This window comes from Mauremys reevesii, linkage group 1, assembly GCF_016161935.1.
Source record: "Mauremys reevesii isolate NIE-2019 linkage group 1, ASM1616193v1, whole genome shotgun sequence".
Lineage (NCBI taxonomy): Eukaryota > Metazoa > Chordata > Testudines > Geoemydidae > Mauremys > Mauremys reevesii.
In genome coordinates, this window is record NC_052623.1 from 240,342,102 (window position 1) to 240,358,085 (window position 15,984).

The window sequence follows — 15,984 nt, forward strand, 5'->3', positions numbered from 1 at the left end:
TAGACCGGGTGGGCCTGTTGGTAGAGAAATACTGCCAAAATTTCCAGTCAGCCCGATGGATGTGGGCTGTGAGGCCCTGGGCATTCGCTTAGAGACTAATGGATTGGGCCACCCATTGGCTGAGGTCTGAGACGATGGTGGAGATAATGAAGCAAACGGTGGGGGAGATAGTGGATGCCCTCATCCTACAGCAAATACTACAGGGCATCCCCAAGAATATCTGAGTCTGGGTCAGGCGACATCAGCCAAGTATGGTTGATGTGGCAGTCAAGCTGACCGAGGAGTACACAGGAGGCAGACATTCCCCAAAGGGAGGGCCGACCCTATAAAGACAGGGAGTTGGGGAAGAAGCTGAGGGAACCCCTTCCTGGGAAAGGCCCTGAGAGGAAGGAGAACCCCAAGGAGCTCCCAGTAGAGCCGGCGTGATTGTTTGCTGGGAGGGTGGGCAGCCAGAACATAAAAAGGGGGACTCCCCAGATATGGAATGTGGGTGGACCGAATTTTCCAGCTGGACTAATGTTGGAGGGTGGACAAGAGGGCAGAAGCTGCTCACCATCCCGGTAAGGGTGGGGAGGAAACCCCATAGGGGCCTGGTGGATACAGCTTCAGCCGGCTTGCACATCCAGAGGGGGCTGATAAAACTGCACTGGATAATTCCAAGTGCATGGATGGCCCTGGAGTGTATCCATGGGGATAGGAGATACTGGCTGGTGGTCCCGGTGCCCCTGGAAGTGCAGGAAGGGCAGCTTCAAATGGAAGGGAGTTGGGGTAGTGGAGGGGTTACCGTGCCCTGTTGTGTTGGGTACGGACTGGGGCCTCCGCCTGAGGGAAAAGGAAAGGTTCCCTGAAGAATGGGGCAGGGACCCCTTGACTGAGAAGCCCCGGAGAGGAAAAGCAGGAAGGTCCTCGGGGTAATGAACATGAGAACCTTAGACAACAGAGCCTGAATAGGGTAGACAGAGGAAGTGCGGGGGAGATGGCCAGCCCAAGCCACTTAGAGGGAGAAAAGAGGCAACTGGAGCTCCCCACACCGCAGCTCCCAGGAAAAGAAACAGGGCCCCCGCTTGGTGGCCTGGGAGAACCCGAGGTCCGGGGTGTCCAGCGGGAGGTCGGGATTGGCCTCAACCCCCTACTGAAAGAAAAGGGGATAAAGGAGAAGAGACGTCTGCAGGGATGCGATTGGTGTGAGGACCTGTGGGAGGCAGCAGAGCTATGGGGACATCTACCCCCCAACCAGTGTACTTTTTGTGAGTGGGGGATGAAGGAACCCCCAGAGATGATGCAGGTGATTGCCCGAAAGATGAGGAGAGGCTTCCCTGGACAAACCCCACTGGACTGGAGCAGAGAGGTCGAGGAAGGACGAACCTGGCAGTTCATAAGAAGGGAGGTGTGTGCTGGCTAGGAAACCTTGAGCCAGACCTCTGTCACGCCAGCTCCAATCAGAAAAGGGGAATTGGAGCTGGCTGAGTAAGCCCAGGCCTAAGTGAATGCATGTTTGTAAAGCACCTTGAAGAAATGGAGCTATATCGTGTGAAGTATTTATTTAAACAAAATAAAATTGGGGGCTGGGGAGGAATATTCACCTGAGCCTAGAAAAGAGAAGAAAAATGGTGAGCCAAAACAAAAATGTCCCTTTACTCTTCATTTGGTAACTTATAATAACCAAGCTGCATTTATCATTTCAAATAAATTATCTAATGAATAAGAGTCTTCTCGATCTGTAGTCATGCTTCATGGGACATAAATCAAGCAGATTGCCTATTAGAGTTTCACCTCTTCTAAAGAGCAGCTGTAGTCTACTTTAAATGTATTGGGAAGACATTAGAGAGACAAGGGGGGTGAGGTAATATTTTTTTACTGGACCAACTTCTATTGGTGAGAGAGAGACAATCTTTCAAGCTACACAGAGCTCTTCTTTGGATCTGAAAAACTTGAAGATATGGCCTTTAGGGTCAGAACATGGTGTCCTCAATCAGAATCCAGGCTTATAAAAACCAGTATGAATGGGATGGCAACGTGCCAGGAAATAAACTGAGTTGCACTCTGGAAAGCAAGATTTTACTTCCAGAGCCTATAGGACTGGGTTTCACTGATTCAGCAAGCAAGCATGCTGTGTACAGACCTCAGGACAAAGAAGATGGACAATTGTTGAAACCATTTACAATGCATGGCAAATATTTTGCCTTATAACTAGGCGTCATTTCACTAAATGACATGCTTGGTGATTTGCTATAACTGCAAAGCCACTGTGAGTTGACATTGTTTCCATGTTTCACTGGTTTTGTTCTAGGCTTACTTTTTTGGCATTTCTACCTGTTTTGTCCAAAAGGAAATGCTAAATTAGACATATCATCAAGTACTTCCTTAAACCCTATTTTCCAGTTCTTGTATAGACCCAGAATACAATGTCACCCCGGTGCAGACAACTGGCACCAAGTGTATGGTTCACTTAGGTCCAACTTAAACCCTATCAGAAGGCATAGGCAGAACTTAATATTCGCTTAAGCCCTCAAATTAGCTTTTAAGTGCGGTTTAAGTGGCGGCACAGAGAGCTGTTCAATAGCTGTTCAATTACAGTAGTTATTTGCTCCAAAATTTGCTCGATCATATACACATGACATGTGTATGAGAATATAGTCTGGTGAAATAACTTGGCAGATCTCAGTCCAGTTCTCAGTGGACAGAAAACATTCTCCCAGCTGGTACTTACTGGCAACTATTTGGGCAGACAAGGACTGAAAGGACATTGAATCTGAGCTACCCCCAGAGTTGGTTCCTCCAGAGGAGGAGAAGAGTGCTGTTGTAATATTGTAAGTATATCACAGGGTGACTGGCCTTTAAAGGGAAATGGGGCCAACCTGAGGGGGTGGGACTTGTGGGTTCAGGTGTTAGCATGGTGAATGCTGGGCCTCATAAAAATGCTTGAGAGAGAACAGTTATGGTGAGAAAGCTATGGCAGTGGCTACAATAAGCAGGAGGTTCCTGCAGGGAGAGGACCTACAGGGAACAGGTTAGGTTCCTATGGAAGATCCTGAGGTAGGGTCTGTAAGAAGCAGGGAGGTTCCTGGGAGAAGCTGCTGGAATCCCTGGGGAAGGGAAGTGTAATATTCCAATAACTTGAAGACCACTCAGGTAAGCAGTGGGAGAAACCTGCAAGGAAGAAAAGAGTCTGCAGGGAGAAAGCCCTGGGAGACAGTGCTCAGCTTATGGACCAGAGAAGAAGTCTGCAGGCCTGAGAGGAGGAGTGAAGACCAGGGAACTTCAGTGTAGCCCAATAGGGATAGAAGAACCATTTGTTGGGATGTTTATTGGATTTTCAGTTAGACTTTTGTTGGCCTGGAATGGGACTGAACTGAAAGGTACCCTGGCAGGAGGGCTGGGCTACAAAAGAATCAGAACACTGCAGAACCAGGTTGGCTGACAATAGGGGGTGCTAGAGTGGACAAGCCCCAGCACTGCTGCATCTTGGATTGTGGGGGTGCTCTGCCCCATGGCCTCCATTACAGTGTGGCTGCTCTGTGGCTCTCTGTTAGATGTAGTACGGTATTTGACAAAGTCTCCTACACCCACTTATGGTCCCCAGTTTGCACCTGCTCCTCAGGAGAGACAAGCACCCAGAGCTGCTCAGTTTTTTTCAGTTGCCAAAACCTAACTGACTGTTGCCTGTTTTAAGCTGGTCTGAGAAGAAAGCTTCAAAAGGTTCCAGAAAAACTATGTGGACTTGCTCATCCAAAGGAAATAACCAAAGACCACAGCCAGGATTTCGTGGCTCTTGTAGGGTCTTACAAAATCCTGTACACAGATTTGTGGGGTCAAAACACTTTGAAAATAATACTGTTGTTAGTTGGTGAGGATAATATGGTGTCACATTGCTGGGGTGAGACTGTACTGCCACTGCTCTGCAGAGGAACATAGAACTTTATTCTCCAGTGCTGTTTGTCCAGCACTTTTCACCAGTGCCAAGACTACTTCTAAATGGGGGAGAAAAGAGCTAAATAAAGATATGTGAAATAGGAGATGTGATTTGTACCAGGCTCTAGGGGAATCACCAGCTTGATTAGTGTTTGTGTCACACAGCTACACTGCTTCAGTAAATTAGAGCATTTTTATATCTGTATTAAACGATGTGGTGCATAGTCCACCCGTATAGCATAGATAGTTCCACATATGTCTTCTAGTGAGTCTGCAATAAACAAAGTCTATGAATATTTACATCCAGCTGGAGTAGATCTATGTCCCCAGCTGAAATGTGTGACCAAAGTAATAACATATGCTAGAACAGGGCTTAGCATACTAATGATGATGCTGTGTTTGATTGTCTTGGAGTAGCCTCCTCTGATATATAGATACAGGTTCTCTGGAGGGCAGTGCAAAGGGGATGTAAACCATCCCTATCTCCTCGTCTCGGGATTCTCCTTGTGTGAGGCAGTCGCTGGCTTGAGTAGACCAGTGTAGAAAGGGAGTTAGGGACAGGGAAAGCAGGGGATGTGGCTTGACAGTACTGCACTCCGGCAATCTCTGGCTGGCAGACAGCCTCTTGGTGTCCGTGGCCAGCCAGCACAGCAGAGCAGACTGCACCACAGCATGCCAGAGAACCAGCCCCAGAATAAGAGAACTTCTTTTGGCTACTTTGCTCTCCTACCTTCACCTCATGCACTTCATGATCTGGTTCCCAGCGAGATGTTGTGTATGTGTTCGTTAAACTTGATAAAAGCACAGAGGTCAATGAAAGGAGGGGTTGTCATGGCAAGTGAAGTGGTGTAACTTCGAAAAATTCAAGTTTCTGGCTACCTGAATGTCTTAGAAAATAGTGAATTGGCAATGGAGCCTTTCATCTCTAGAGTTGTTTGAATCATGTGATAGTAGTTACAAGTCTTTGTCCCTGATCCTCTGGCTGGCAATTCAAAGGTGGCTTAACAATACCTTTGTACTCTGCTGGTCTCTGGGATGCAGCCCTGGCACTAGCCAGAGCTACCTCAGGACTGCTGTCACTTGCCCCCTGGGTAACAGTCCCCCAGGGATCCTTTATGTCAGCTGAAAACTGCCAGAGTAGAGCAGTGCTCTAGCTACAGCCACTCTCCCTGGCAATGCTTCCTATATCGGGGCAGCAAGTGGGTGGTATAGAACCAGCCATATCAGCTCTACCCCATCCAGAAGTCTCCAACTAGCCAGTGTTGGCTGCTTGTCATCCAGCAGAATGGCACAAAGCAGGACGGGAATAAGGCTGGGGATATGGCCTATTACCATTTTTTTATTTTGTATTGTTCTATATGAAATGAGATGATGGCCTCAGTCTTGTTCCTAGAAGACATCTGCCTGCATGACAAGTAGCGATAGATGCACAGCCAAAGCTTCAGAGTTCATGTTCAAGTTAGATAAACAATCACAAGTTTGGATGTACATCTGATCCTCCTGAGTCTGCAAGATTCAGCAAGAAATGTCAGGAGAATGGTCATACTCCTTGTGGCATTTTTTTTCTCCCTTCTTGTTTTAATGAGAATTCAGAAGTGCCAAGTTATCAAAATGCTTCAGAACCTAAAATAATTTTTTTAAAAGAAGTTGGTTCTAAAGATGACCCAGGTGCCAGAGTTTCTTATTGTTATATCCTTGGGGGCAGCCGGTTTAGGAAGAAATCACTTGAGGCCAGAGAGCAGACAGCTAACAAACTACCATTTTATTATTTACAGATACAGTACTCACCCAACCGGCTGAAGCCGGCCGGGCTATCCCCTAATAATCTAACTCAGATGCCATAGGAACAAAAACCATGACAACCAAATACACAACATATTCCTCCCCCTCTAATAAGAACATCCCCTAAATAAAACACACACTAGACTGGAGAAGGAGGGTAGACTGCCTCCATTCCCGGCTAAACCCTGGGGATTATTTTGCCGCATAACCGTGGGTTCGCCCTAGCTAAAGATCCAGCCGATTAGGAGGCCTTCTGTCTCTAGGTGGATTATGGCGAACTTCTGGTGTTGTTGCACCCGAAAGTATCATGGGCTCAGGGTCCGCAGCATGAACAGGTGAGGAGGTGGTATCAGCTCGTGCTGGGCAAAGGGGTATCTCAGCCGCCGGCAGTAATGGAGGAGAACAGTCAGGAACAGGTAATTCGTGATTCGGTGTCTGACCAGAAGAAGTGAAGTCAGACCCCTCAACTGCAGATGTGTCCTGAGGACTGGCATGATCTGGCAACAGCTCATCTACATGTCGCCGCCAGGTAAGATTCTCTGCAGTCCGGACTGTGTAGGAAACAGGTCCTGTTTGAGTGATGATTGTGGCAGGGACCCATTTAGCTCTGGAAGTATAATTCCGAGCCAAAACGGGCTGTCCTGGGCTAAAGGTTCGGTCTTTTGCTCTGGGTGCTCATCTGATGACTTGATATTGCTGCTGATGTTGCACAATTTGTCGGGGTTCAGAAGGTTTCAGCAGATCAAAGCAAGTGCACAGCTGTCGTCCCATCATTAGAAAGGCCGGGGATGCCTGGGTTGTAGCATGAGGTGTGTTTCTGTAGGAAAGTAAGAAGGTATCCAGATGCTTTTGAATGGAGTGTTGTCCCCTTGCTGATTTCAAAGCGTTTTTCATTGTCTGCACAAATCTTTCAGCTAATCCATTGGTGGATGGATGATATGGTGCTGACGTGATGTGGTGTATCCCATTTGCCTTCATAAAATTTTGAAACTCCTGAGAGACGAACTGCGGTCCGTTGTCGCTCACAAGTTGTTCTGGCAGACCAAAACGACTAAAGAGTCCTCGTAGTTTTTGGATAGTACTCTCTGCAGTAGTGGACTGCATTATAGAGACTTCTGGCCATTTAGAATGGGCATCTACTGCCACCAAGAACATGCTTCCTTCGAGGGGGCCAGCAAAGTCAACGTGAATACGTTGCCACGGGTTTTCAGGCCAGTCCCATGGGTGTAGGGGTGCCCACTGGGGTGCATTCCTCACACCCTGACATGACATACAAGCTTTTGCCTTCTCTTCAATAGCACTGTCCAATCCAGGCCACCAAAAATAGCTTCATGCAATTTCCTTCATGCGCACTATTCCACAGTGACCGGAATGTAGCTGTTCTAACATCTGTGATCTCAGTGGTGGTGGAATAATGACACGTCTCCCCCACAACAAACAACCAGATTGGACTGATAACTCCGTCCTCCTGGATGTGTAGGTAACAAGGTCGGGTGAAACCGGAGAGGTTTGTCGAGATTTTCCATGCATCACCAGGTCCATAACTTGGGACAATACTGGGTCAACGCGAGTTGCCTTCTTTATCTGAGTAGCAGTGATGGGTGTATTCTCTACCTGTTCAAAGTAGATGCTTTCCTTTTGGGCACTATCTTGATGTTTGACCAGCAAAGGCAACCTTGAGAGGCCATCTGCATTGCCGTGCAGAGTGGATTTCCGATATTTGATGTCATATGTGTGTGCTGAAAGTAACAATGCCCAACGTTGCATACGACTAGCAGCTAATGGGGGAATGCCTGTGTAGGGTCCAAAAATTGATGTCAGAGGTCGATGGTCTGTGAGAAGAGTAAACTTTCGCCCAAAGAGGTACTGATGAAACTTCCGAATTCCAAAAACAATTCCTAATGCCTCACATTCGATTTGGGCATAGTTAGTTTCTGCTTTGCTTAAAGTGCGTGAAGCAAAAGCAATAGGTCTCTCTTCTCCCGAAGGCATAATGTGTGACACGACTGCTCCCACTCCATAAGGGGAGGCATCACAGGACAATTGTAGGGGTAAGGATGGATCAAAGTGCGTTAGAACTTCAGAATTTAGCAATGCATCCTTGGCTTTGTTAAATGCAACATCACAGGCTTCAGTCCATTTCCAGGCCTTGTTCTGCCCAAGGAGCTCATGAAGTGGTTTTAGCAGTGTAGCTAACTGTGAGATGAACTTTCCATAATAGTTCAGTAGTCCTAGAAACGAGTGCAGCTGGCTTACATTTCGAGGTGGGGGAGCCTCCACAATAGCTTTAACTTTTGCAGGGGCCTTATGAAGACCTGCAGAATCAATGATGTGTCCCAAATATTCAACAGAGGGCTTGAAGAATTCACACTTGTCTTTGTGAACTCGTAGGCCATACTCTTCCAGTCTTTGTAGGGTAGCCTCTAAATTCTTTAAGTGATCCTCTTCATTTCTTCCAGTGACCAGGATATCATCCAGATAGCACTGAACTCCTGACAAGCCACACAAGATCTGGTCCATAGCCCTCTGGAACAGGGCGGGAGCAGACGTTATTCCGAAGGGTAGGCGACAGTATCGATAAAGCCCCTTCTGAGTCACAATAGTCAACAGCTCTTGGGACTTTTCATTGACGTGCATCTGTAAATATGCTTGACTCAGATCAATCTTACTGAACTTTTGTCCCCCAGCCAGGCCTGCGAAGAGGTCATCGATGCGGGGAAGTGGGTATTGCTCTGCACACAACACTGGGTTGATAGTGACTTTAAAATCACCACAAATCCGGAGAGAGCCATCTTTCTTCACTATTGGAACGATAGGAGTGGCCCATGAGCTATGGGTAACTGGTATTAGGACTCCATTGGTGACCAGGCGCTCCAGGTCTGCTTCCACTTTTGGCCTGATGGCATATGGCACAGTTCGGGCTTTCAGATATTTTGGTGGACTGTCAGGTTTAATGTTCAATGTCACAGTGATTCCCTTCATACTTCCCAAATCATCTCCAAAAACAGAAGCATATTTCCTTAGTATAGGGGTTAGACTGGTTTCTTCTTTAGTCATCCGGTGCACTTCTGCCCAGTTCAGTTAAATCTTCCCAAGCCAAGACCTACCCATTAAGGCTGGGTAGTTACCTCTCACCACAAACAGTGGCAATTTAGCAGCCTGTCCATTGAGCTCCACCTTAACATCAATAGTGCCCAACATGGGCACAGCTTCTCCCGTGATAATGCCTTCAGAACAGTTTTTGTTGCCTTAAGTGGAAGATGCTGTAGCTTTTCTTTATACACAGTCTCGGAGACCAGCGAGACGGCTGCACCGGTGTCCAGTTCCATGCGTATAGGTTTGCCATCCAACAACGGGGTTACCCAGTATTCATGTGAGCCCACTGCCAAAGACAAAACATGCAGTGGCACTTCCTCTTGCAATGAGGTGTCATCTTGATCATCCTGGGTCTGCTCTAGGGTATGCAAGGTTCCTCTTTTTGTCGGCCAGACCACAGGCCTCTTTTTCTTTTGTTTACAGGCACACTCAATGTGTCCCTTTTTGCCACAGTGTCGACACACCAGGTCCTTACACCAGCATTCTGATACCTGGTGACCCGGCTTACCACAGCGGTAACATTCTTGACTCCACACAGTTTTGTGGGTCGGTTCTTGTGACACTTTTTGCACCCTAGGGGATGCACTGATGTATTGCGCCTCCCTTGTAACCAGTTCCATGGAGACAGCAATATCAATAGCCTTCTGTAATGTAAGCTGAGCCTCTGTCAGTAGGCGCTTCCATATAGCTTCACTGTAGAGGCCACACACTAACCTGTCACACAAGGCATCATTTAACATCTCTTTAAATTCACAGTGTTCTGCTAGCTTTTTTAAAATTGCTACAAATTGTACAACTGTTTCATCTTCTTTTTGGTCTCTTTTGTGGAACCTATATCTTTCAGCAATTACCAGTGGTTTTGGGGAAAAATGGGACCCCAGGATTTCCACAATGTCACTGTAAGATTTAGTCCCAGGCTTAACAGGGTGTAGTAAGCTGCGTAGCAGGGAGTAGGTTTTAGCCCCTACAACACTTAAGAATATTGGCACCTTCTTCGCTTCTGTAATGTCATTTGCAATACCAAAAAGCTCAAAACGCTCAGTATACACATGCCACTGCTCTATATTCTCATCAAAAGGTTCCAGTGGCCTGGTCAGAGTAGCCATGATTTTTAGTTTCATTTTCACAGTCAGTGCAAACAAGCAGTATTTTTCTTTGTTAGTTCTTTACCTTGACTTCTACTTCCTTCTGTTACTGGAGCAGCACCGGGATCCCATCTATCGTCGCCACTTGTTATATCCTTGGGGGCAGCCGGTTTAGGAAGAAATCACTTGAGGCCAGAGAGCAGACAGCTAACAAACTACCATTTTATTATTTACAGATACAGAGCTCACCCAACCGGCTGAAGCCAACCGGGCTATCCCCTAATAATCTAACTCAGTTGCCATAGGAACAAAAACCATGACAACCAAATACACAACACTTATGTTTTCTGAATCAGATCACCATCCCCAATCCCACCTTCCACCTGTGTTGAGAGTCTTGCCAGAGAAGCTGAAGAGGAAATAGCTGTAGAGCTATTCTCAGAGGAATTCCTCCCCATACTCCAGCTGAAGGACATTGGTGGGGCAGGATGATGTGTAGAAGCTTGGCTTGATGTCTGTCCATCTGTCTTTCCTTCCAGGTTCTTGTATTCTATTGATAAAACAGAGGATTACAGTACCCAGGGCAGTCAGTGTAGCACTTTTTATGAGTACTGAATTAATTTTTATATATATATAAGTCCTCAGCTGGTGTAAATGGGCCTAACTCTGTTGGCCTCTATGCCACTTTATATCGCCTAAGGATGTGTCTCCAAGTTTCCGGGGATGTTATTTCTGGAATATATTCCCAGTGTTATTTTACCTTAGAGACTTGTTTCAAGTTTTGTGATCCTCCAGAGATAATTTGTAAATGCTATTTTTAATTAGCTTGAGAGCAGGTAGATAGGAAAATTGGCTGAAACCCCAGAAGATAAAAGCACTTTGAGGGGAAGGTAAATTACTTAAATTGCCTTTGGTTTGGCAGAAAGAAAGGGAAACGGGTTAGACCAGGCTGGGGAATAAATACTAGGAGCCAAAACTTTTTTTTTTTTTATAACTTGCACTGTTTTTACTGTTAAGTGATATGATGAGTATGCGTGGAATGGGGAGAGAAGAAGCCATGTTGGGGTGGAGAAATTTTACTTTCCCTTTTAAAGAAAAAATTGTGGCAGATGTTGCAGATAGAAAACCAATGTCCAGCAGTCAGGGTCATAGGGTGGAGATTTAACTCTTGGCTTCTGGCTTCTGTCAATATCTGTGGAGCAGTCATGGAGGAACATGTAAGAGCAACATCAAGTGTGGGTTTGCATGTTTATACATAACTAACTAATAGTCCCACCTTTGCAGTTTCCCCACAACAGGTTATCCCTGTTCTTGCAAGGGCACCATTTGCATGGGGGTGGGGAAGAAGATCCTGCCTGGGGCTGCTGTCAGCTATGAAATGGGCATACATTAGATCTGCTCTGCATACCTATTTAGGGGGGACATTTGTGGAGCCTCAGAATTTGCCTGTTTTTACGATGAGGCTTTGTGAGCTGAACCAAATGGCATACAGGAACTAAATTATTCACTCATTTTTTAAACATATTGAAATGTGCCTAGAAACTATACAAAAGTTAAGGGCTTTCACTTTTGTTCTGAAAGAGTTTTATTATATCTGACACCCACCAAGAAGAGCAGCAGAAGGCTTTGAGTTATGCCCAAAACCCCTTCTGTGTTTGCAAGAAAGGAGGTAAAGTGCAGCAAGACTGGAACCAAACTAGTTTTTCTATGCCAAGGTTTAGGATTTCCATTCATTTCCCTATCACATTGTGCAATCTGCACAGTGATGCAGCTGTACAGCACTGTGTCCAACTCAATGAAAAAAGCCTCACAAATCATGAGGAGTAAATATCTTGAACAAGCAATAGGAGTACACAGACAAACAGTTTATTCCTAGGGTCACAGCTCACTGGAACTCATTCCAGAGAAAGTTTTGATCTCATCCAAAATCAGTGAATCGAGAAAACAAGCTGCAATTCCTATCTGTGGGCTTAACAAAGATCCCAGGAGACCCAGTGTGCTATCAGTGAAGAGAGCATACTGATGAAATTGGTATATGACTTACCTCCTCAAGGTCCTTCTTCCATTTTACTTGTCATGGACAATTGAGCCAATGCTATGTAAGAAGCGAAAGATGACAAATTTGCATATACCACATTTTGAACACCGGATGAATCTACTAGTGGAGGAAAATAGTTCACTGGAGTGAGGGGTAGGGGAGACCTAGGAGTAAGAGTCTGTGTGGAGGATGTCTAGGGGCACTTAAGTTTTGGGAAACCCACAAAATGTGGGTCCCCAGTCTACATCATGTTATTAGCAGAAAAGGAGCTTTTATTTTAAAAGGTTAGAGATGGGCTTAATGGCAAAATTTTGATTTAGGTTTCAAGCTCCTCAGAGTTTGGGGTGTTCAGAGCCACAGTTCTGGATCAGCTTGTTCAGGAGATAAGACTGATTTACAAAATTTAGATTCCTATCTTGGGCATTCCCCATGTTTGGGAGCCTTGGATCTGTGATTTTGGTTCAGGCAAGTCATTTTCTGCTAATCATATCGTATTTACACAACAGGATAGGAAAGGAACCCTGAAACTCCTCCTTCCAGGGACATTCTTCACATTGGGTGATCAGCACAAGGCCGGTTTACAATTCTTACAGTCAGTGCAGAACCTCTCCTTCCAGCCCCCAGTGCCACGTCCACCACCTTTCTCAACATGGTGAAGCTTTACCCTTAACCCTAAGGTCAGACTTTTACATTTATTTTATTTTTCCCTTGCAGGAATAAGATAAAAATTAGAGCTGGTTGGAACAGAGGGTGTGTCTCATAACATAAGATAGGTCGTACTGGGTCAGACCAATGGCCCATCTAGACCAGTATCCCGTCTTCCAACAGTGGCCAGTGCCAGAGGCTTCAGAGGAAATGAACAGAACATAGCAATTATGAAGTGATCTATCCTCAGTTTCTGGCAATTGGAGGTTTAGGGATACCCACAGCATGGGGTTGGATCCTTGACCATCTTAGTTAATAACCATTGATGGACCTATCCTCCACCTATCCCCCCATAGTCATCTCTTTTTTCTAAGCTGAACAGTTCCAGTCTTTTTCATCTCTCCTCATATGGAAGCTGTTCCATATCATTAATCATTTTATTGCTCTTCTCTGTACATTTTCCAATTTTAATATATCTTTTTTTTTTGAGATGGGATAACCAGAATTACATGCAGTACTCAAGGTGTGGGAGTACCATAGATTTATATAATGACATTATAATATTTTCTGTCTTTTTCTCTCTCCCTTTCCTAATGGTTCCTAACGTTCTGTTCGCTTTTTTGACTGCCGCTGCACAGTCAGCAGATGTTTTCGGAAGGCTATCCACAATGACTCTTAGATCACTTTTTTTAATCATAACACCTAAAAAGAATGGCTCAGAGATGTGGGAATCTCCTTCATATCCTCTCCAGTGAAGACCAATGCAAATAATTTATTTAGTTTCTCTGCAACAGCCTTGACATCCTTGATCGTCTAGTGGCCCCACTGGTTGTTTGGCAGGCTTCCTGCTTCAGATTTATTTAAAATTGTTTTGGTCCCTAAGAGTCCCTGGATAATATGCATCCCGGGAGATGTAGTCTGGCCAGAGAGCCATACAGGAGCATAAAGTGCATCAACTAGAACTCCCATGATGCACTGGGGTGTCATTCTGAATAAAAAATATTTTAATGTTTGGGGTTTTTTTGATGAAAGATTGAAATTTTCCACAGGAAGTTAACACTTTTCATGGAAAAAATTGTAGTTGAAAATCCAATTTTCCAATGAAAAACAGTACAGATGGAAAAATTTTGACCAGCCCCAATAAAAATAAAATCAGAGCTATATTTTTAAAAGTCTATGCCGCCCTCAAGGATGCTTCATGAGAAAGCTGGGCCCAAATCAAGATCCCTAAAATGAGGCTGACTTAGAGCTGTTGACTAATCACAGTTAACTCACATGATTAACTCAAAAAAATCAATCACAATTAAAAATTAATTGTGATTAATCAGTTTTAATCGCATTGTTAAACAATAGAATACCAATTGAAATGTATTAAATATTTTTGGATAGAATCCTGTGGCACCTTATAGACTAACAGACTTTTTGCAGCATGAGCTTTCGTGGGTGAATACCCACTTCTTCGGATGCAAGTAGTGGAAATTTCCAGGGGCAGGTTTATATAGGCAAGCAAGAAGCAAGCTAGAGATAACGAGGTTAGTTCAGTCAGGGAGGATGAGGCCCTGTTCTAGCAGTTGAGTGAAAACCAAGGGAGGAGAAACTGGTTCTGTAGTTGGCAAGCCATTCACAGTCTTTGTTTAATCCTGAGCTGATGGTGTCAAATTTGCAGATGAACTGGAGCTCAGCAGTTTCTCTTTGAAGTCTGGTCCTGAAGTTTTTTTGCTGCAGGATGGCCACCTTAAGATCTGCTATTGTGTGGCCAGGGAGGTTAAAGTGTTCTCCTACAGGTGTTTGTATATTGCCATTCCTAATATCTGATTTGTGTCCATTTATCCTTTTCCTTAGAGACTGTCCAGTTTGGCCGATGTACATAGCAGAGGGGCATTGCTGGCATATGATGGCATATATTACATTGGTGGACGTGCAGGTGAATGAACCGGTGATGGTGTGGCTGATCTGGTTAGGTCCTGTGATGGTGTTGCTGGTGTAGATATGTGGGCAGAGTTGGCATCGAGGTTTGTTGCATGGGTTGGTTCCTGAGCTAGAGTTACTATGGTGCGGTGTGCAGTTAGTGGTGAGAATATGCTTAAGGTTGGCAGGTTGTCTGTGGGCGAGGACTGGCCTGCCACCCAAGGCCTGTGAAAGTGTGGGGTCATTGTCCAGGATGGGTTGTAGATCCCTGATGATGCGCTGGAGGGGTTTTAGCTGGGGACTGTATGTGATGGCCAGTGGAGTCCTGTTGGTTTCTTTCTTGGGTTTGTCTTGCAGTAGGAGGCTTCTGGGTACACGTCTGGCTCTGTTGATCTGTTTCCTTATTTCCTCGTGCGGGTACTGTAGTTTTGAGAATGCTTGGTGGAGATTTTGTAGGTGTTGGTCTCTGTCTGTGGGGTTAGAGCAGATGTGGTTGTACCTCAGTGCTTGGCTGTAGACAATGGATCTTGTGGTGTGCCCGGGATGGAAGCTGGAGGCATGAAGGTAGGCATAGCGGTCAGTAGGTTTTCGGTATAGGGTGGTGTCAATGTGACCATCAATTATTTGCACCGTAGTGTCTAGGAAGTGGACCTCCTGTGTAGATTGGTCCAGGCTGAGGTTGATGGTGGGGTGGAAGCTGTTGAAATCGTGGTGGAATTTTTCCAGAGTCTCTTTCCCATGGGTCCAGATGATGAAGATGTCATCAATGTAGCGTAGGTAGAGAAGGGGCGTGAGTGGACGGGAGCTGAGGAAGCGTTGTTCCAGGTCAGCCATAAAAATATTGGTATATTGTGGGGCCATGCGGGTGCCCATAGCGGTGCCACTGATCTGGAGATATATATTGTCATCAAATTTGAAATAGTTGTGTGTGAGGATAAAGGCACAGAGTTCAGCAACCAGTTGTGCTGTGGCATCATCAGGGATACTGTTCCTGACAGCTTGTATTCCATCAGCGTGTGGGATGTTTGTGTAGAGAGCCTCTACATCCCTGGTGGCCAGGATGGTGTTTTCTGGAAGGTCACCAATGCATTGTAGTTTCCTCAGGAAATCAGTGGTGTCACGGAGATAGCTGGGAGTGCTGGTGGCATAGGGTCTGAGTAGAGAGTCCACATATCCAGACAATCCTTCAGTGAGAGTTCCAATGCCCAAGATGATGGGGCGTCCAGGATTTCCAGGTTTGTGGATTTTGGGCAGTAGATAGAATAGCCCTGGTCGGGGCTCTAAGGGTATGTTGATTTGTTCCGGTGTTAGTTTAGGGAGTGTCCTGAGTAGATGGTGCAGTTTCTTAGTGTATTCCTCAGTGGGATCTGAGGGAAGTGGCCTGTAGAATTTGGTGTTGGAGAGTTGTCTGGCGGCCTCCTTTTGGTAGTCAGACCTGTTCATGATGACAACAGCACCTTATCAGCCTCATGGATTATAATGTCAGGATGGTTTCTGAGGCTGTGGATGGCATTGCGT

General features: G+C 45.6%; 1 protein-coding gene across 14 annotated transcripts in view; it reads left to right on the forward strand.

Moving 5' to 3' along the window:
* LMNTD1 (lamin tail domain containing 1) overlaps positions 1–15,984 on the forward strand; it is a 295,495-nt gene that overhangs the window by 265,154 nt on the left and 14,357 nt on the right. For 13 of the 14 annotated variants that reach the window (XM_039520482.1, XM_039520489.1, XM_039520486.1 and 10 more), the window contains one exon: positions 12,420–12,590. The exons of the other annotated variant lie outside the window; for it this stretch is intronic. In XM_039520482.1, coding sequence (XP_039376416.1) covers positions 12,420–12,569 — 150 coding nt within the window. In that variant the 3' untranslated portion in view covers positions 12,570–12,590. The remainder of the gene's footprint in view (positions 1–12,419; positions 12,591–15,984) is intronic. 14 annotated transcript variants of the gene reach the window in all.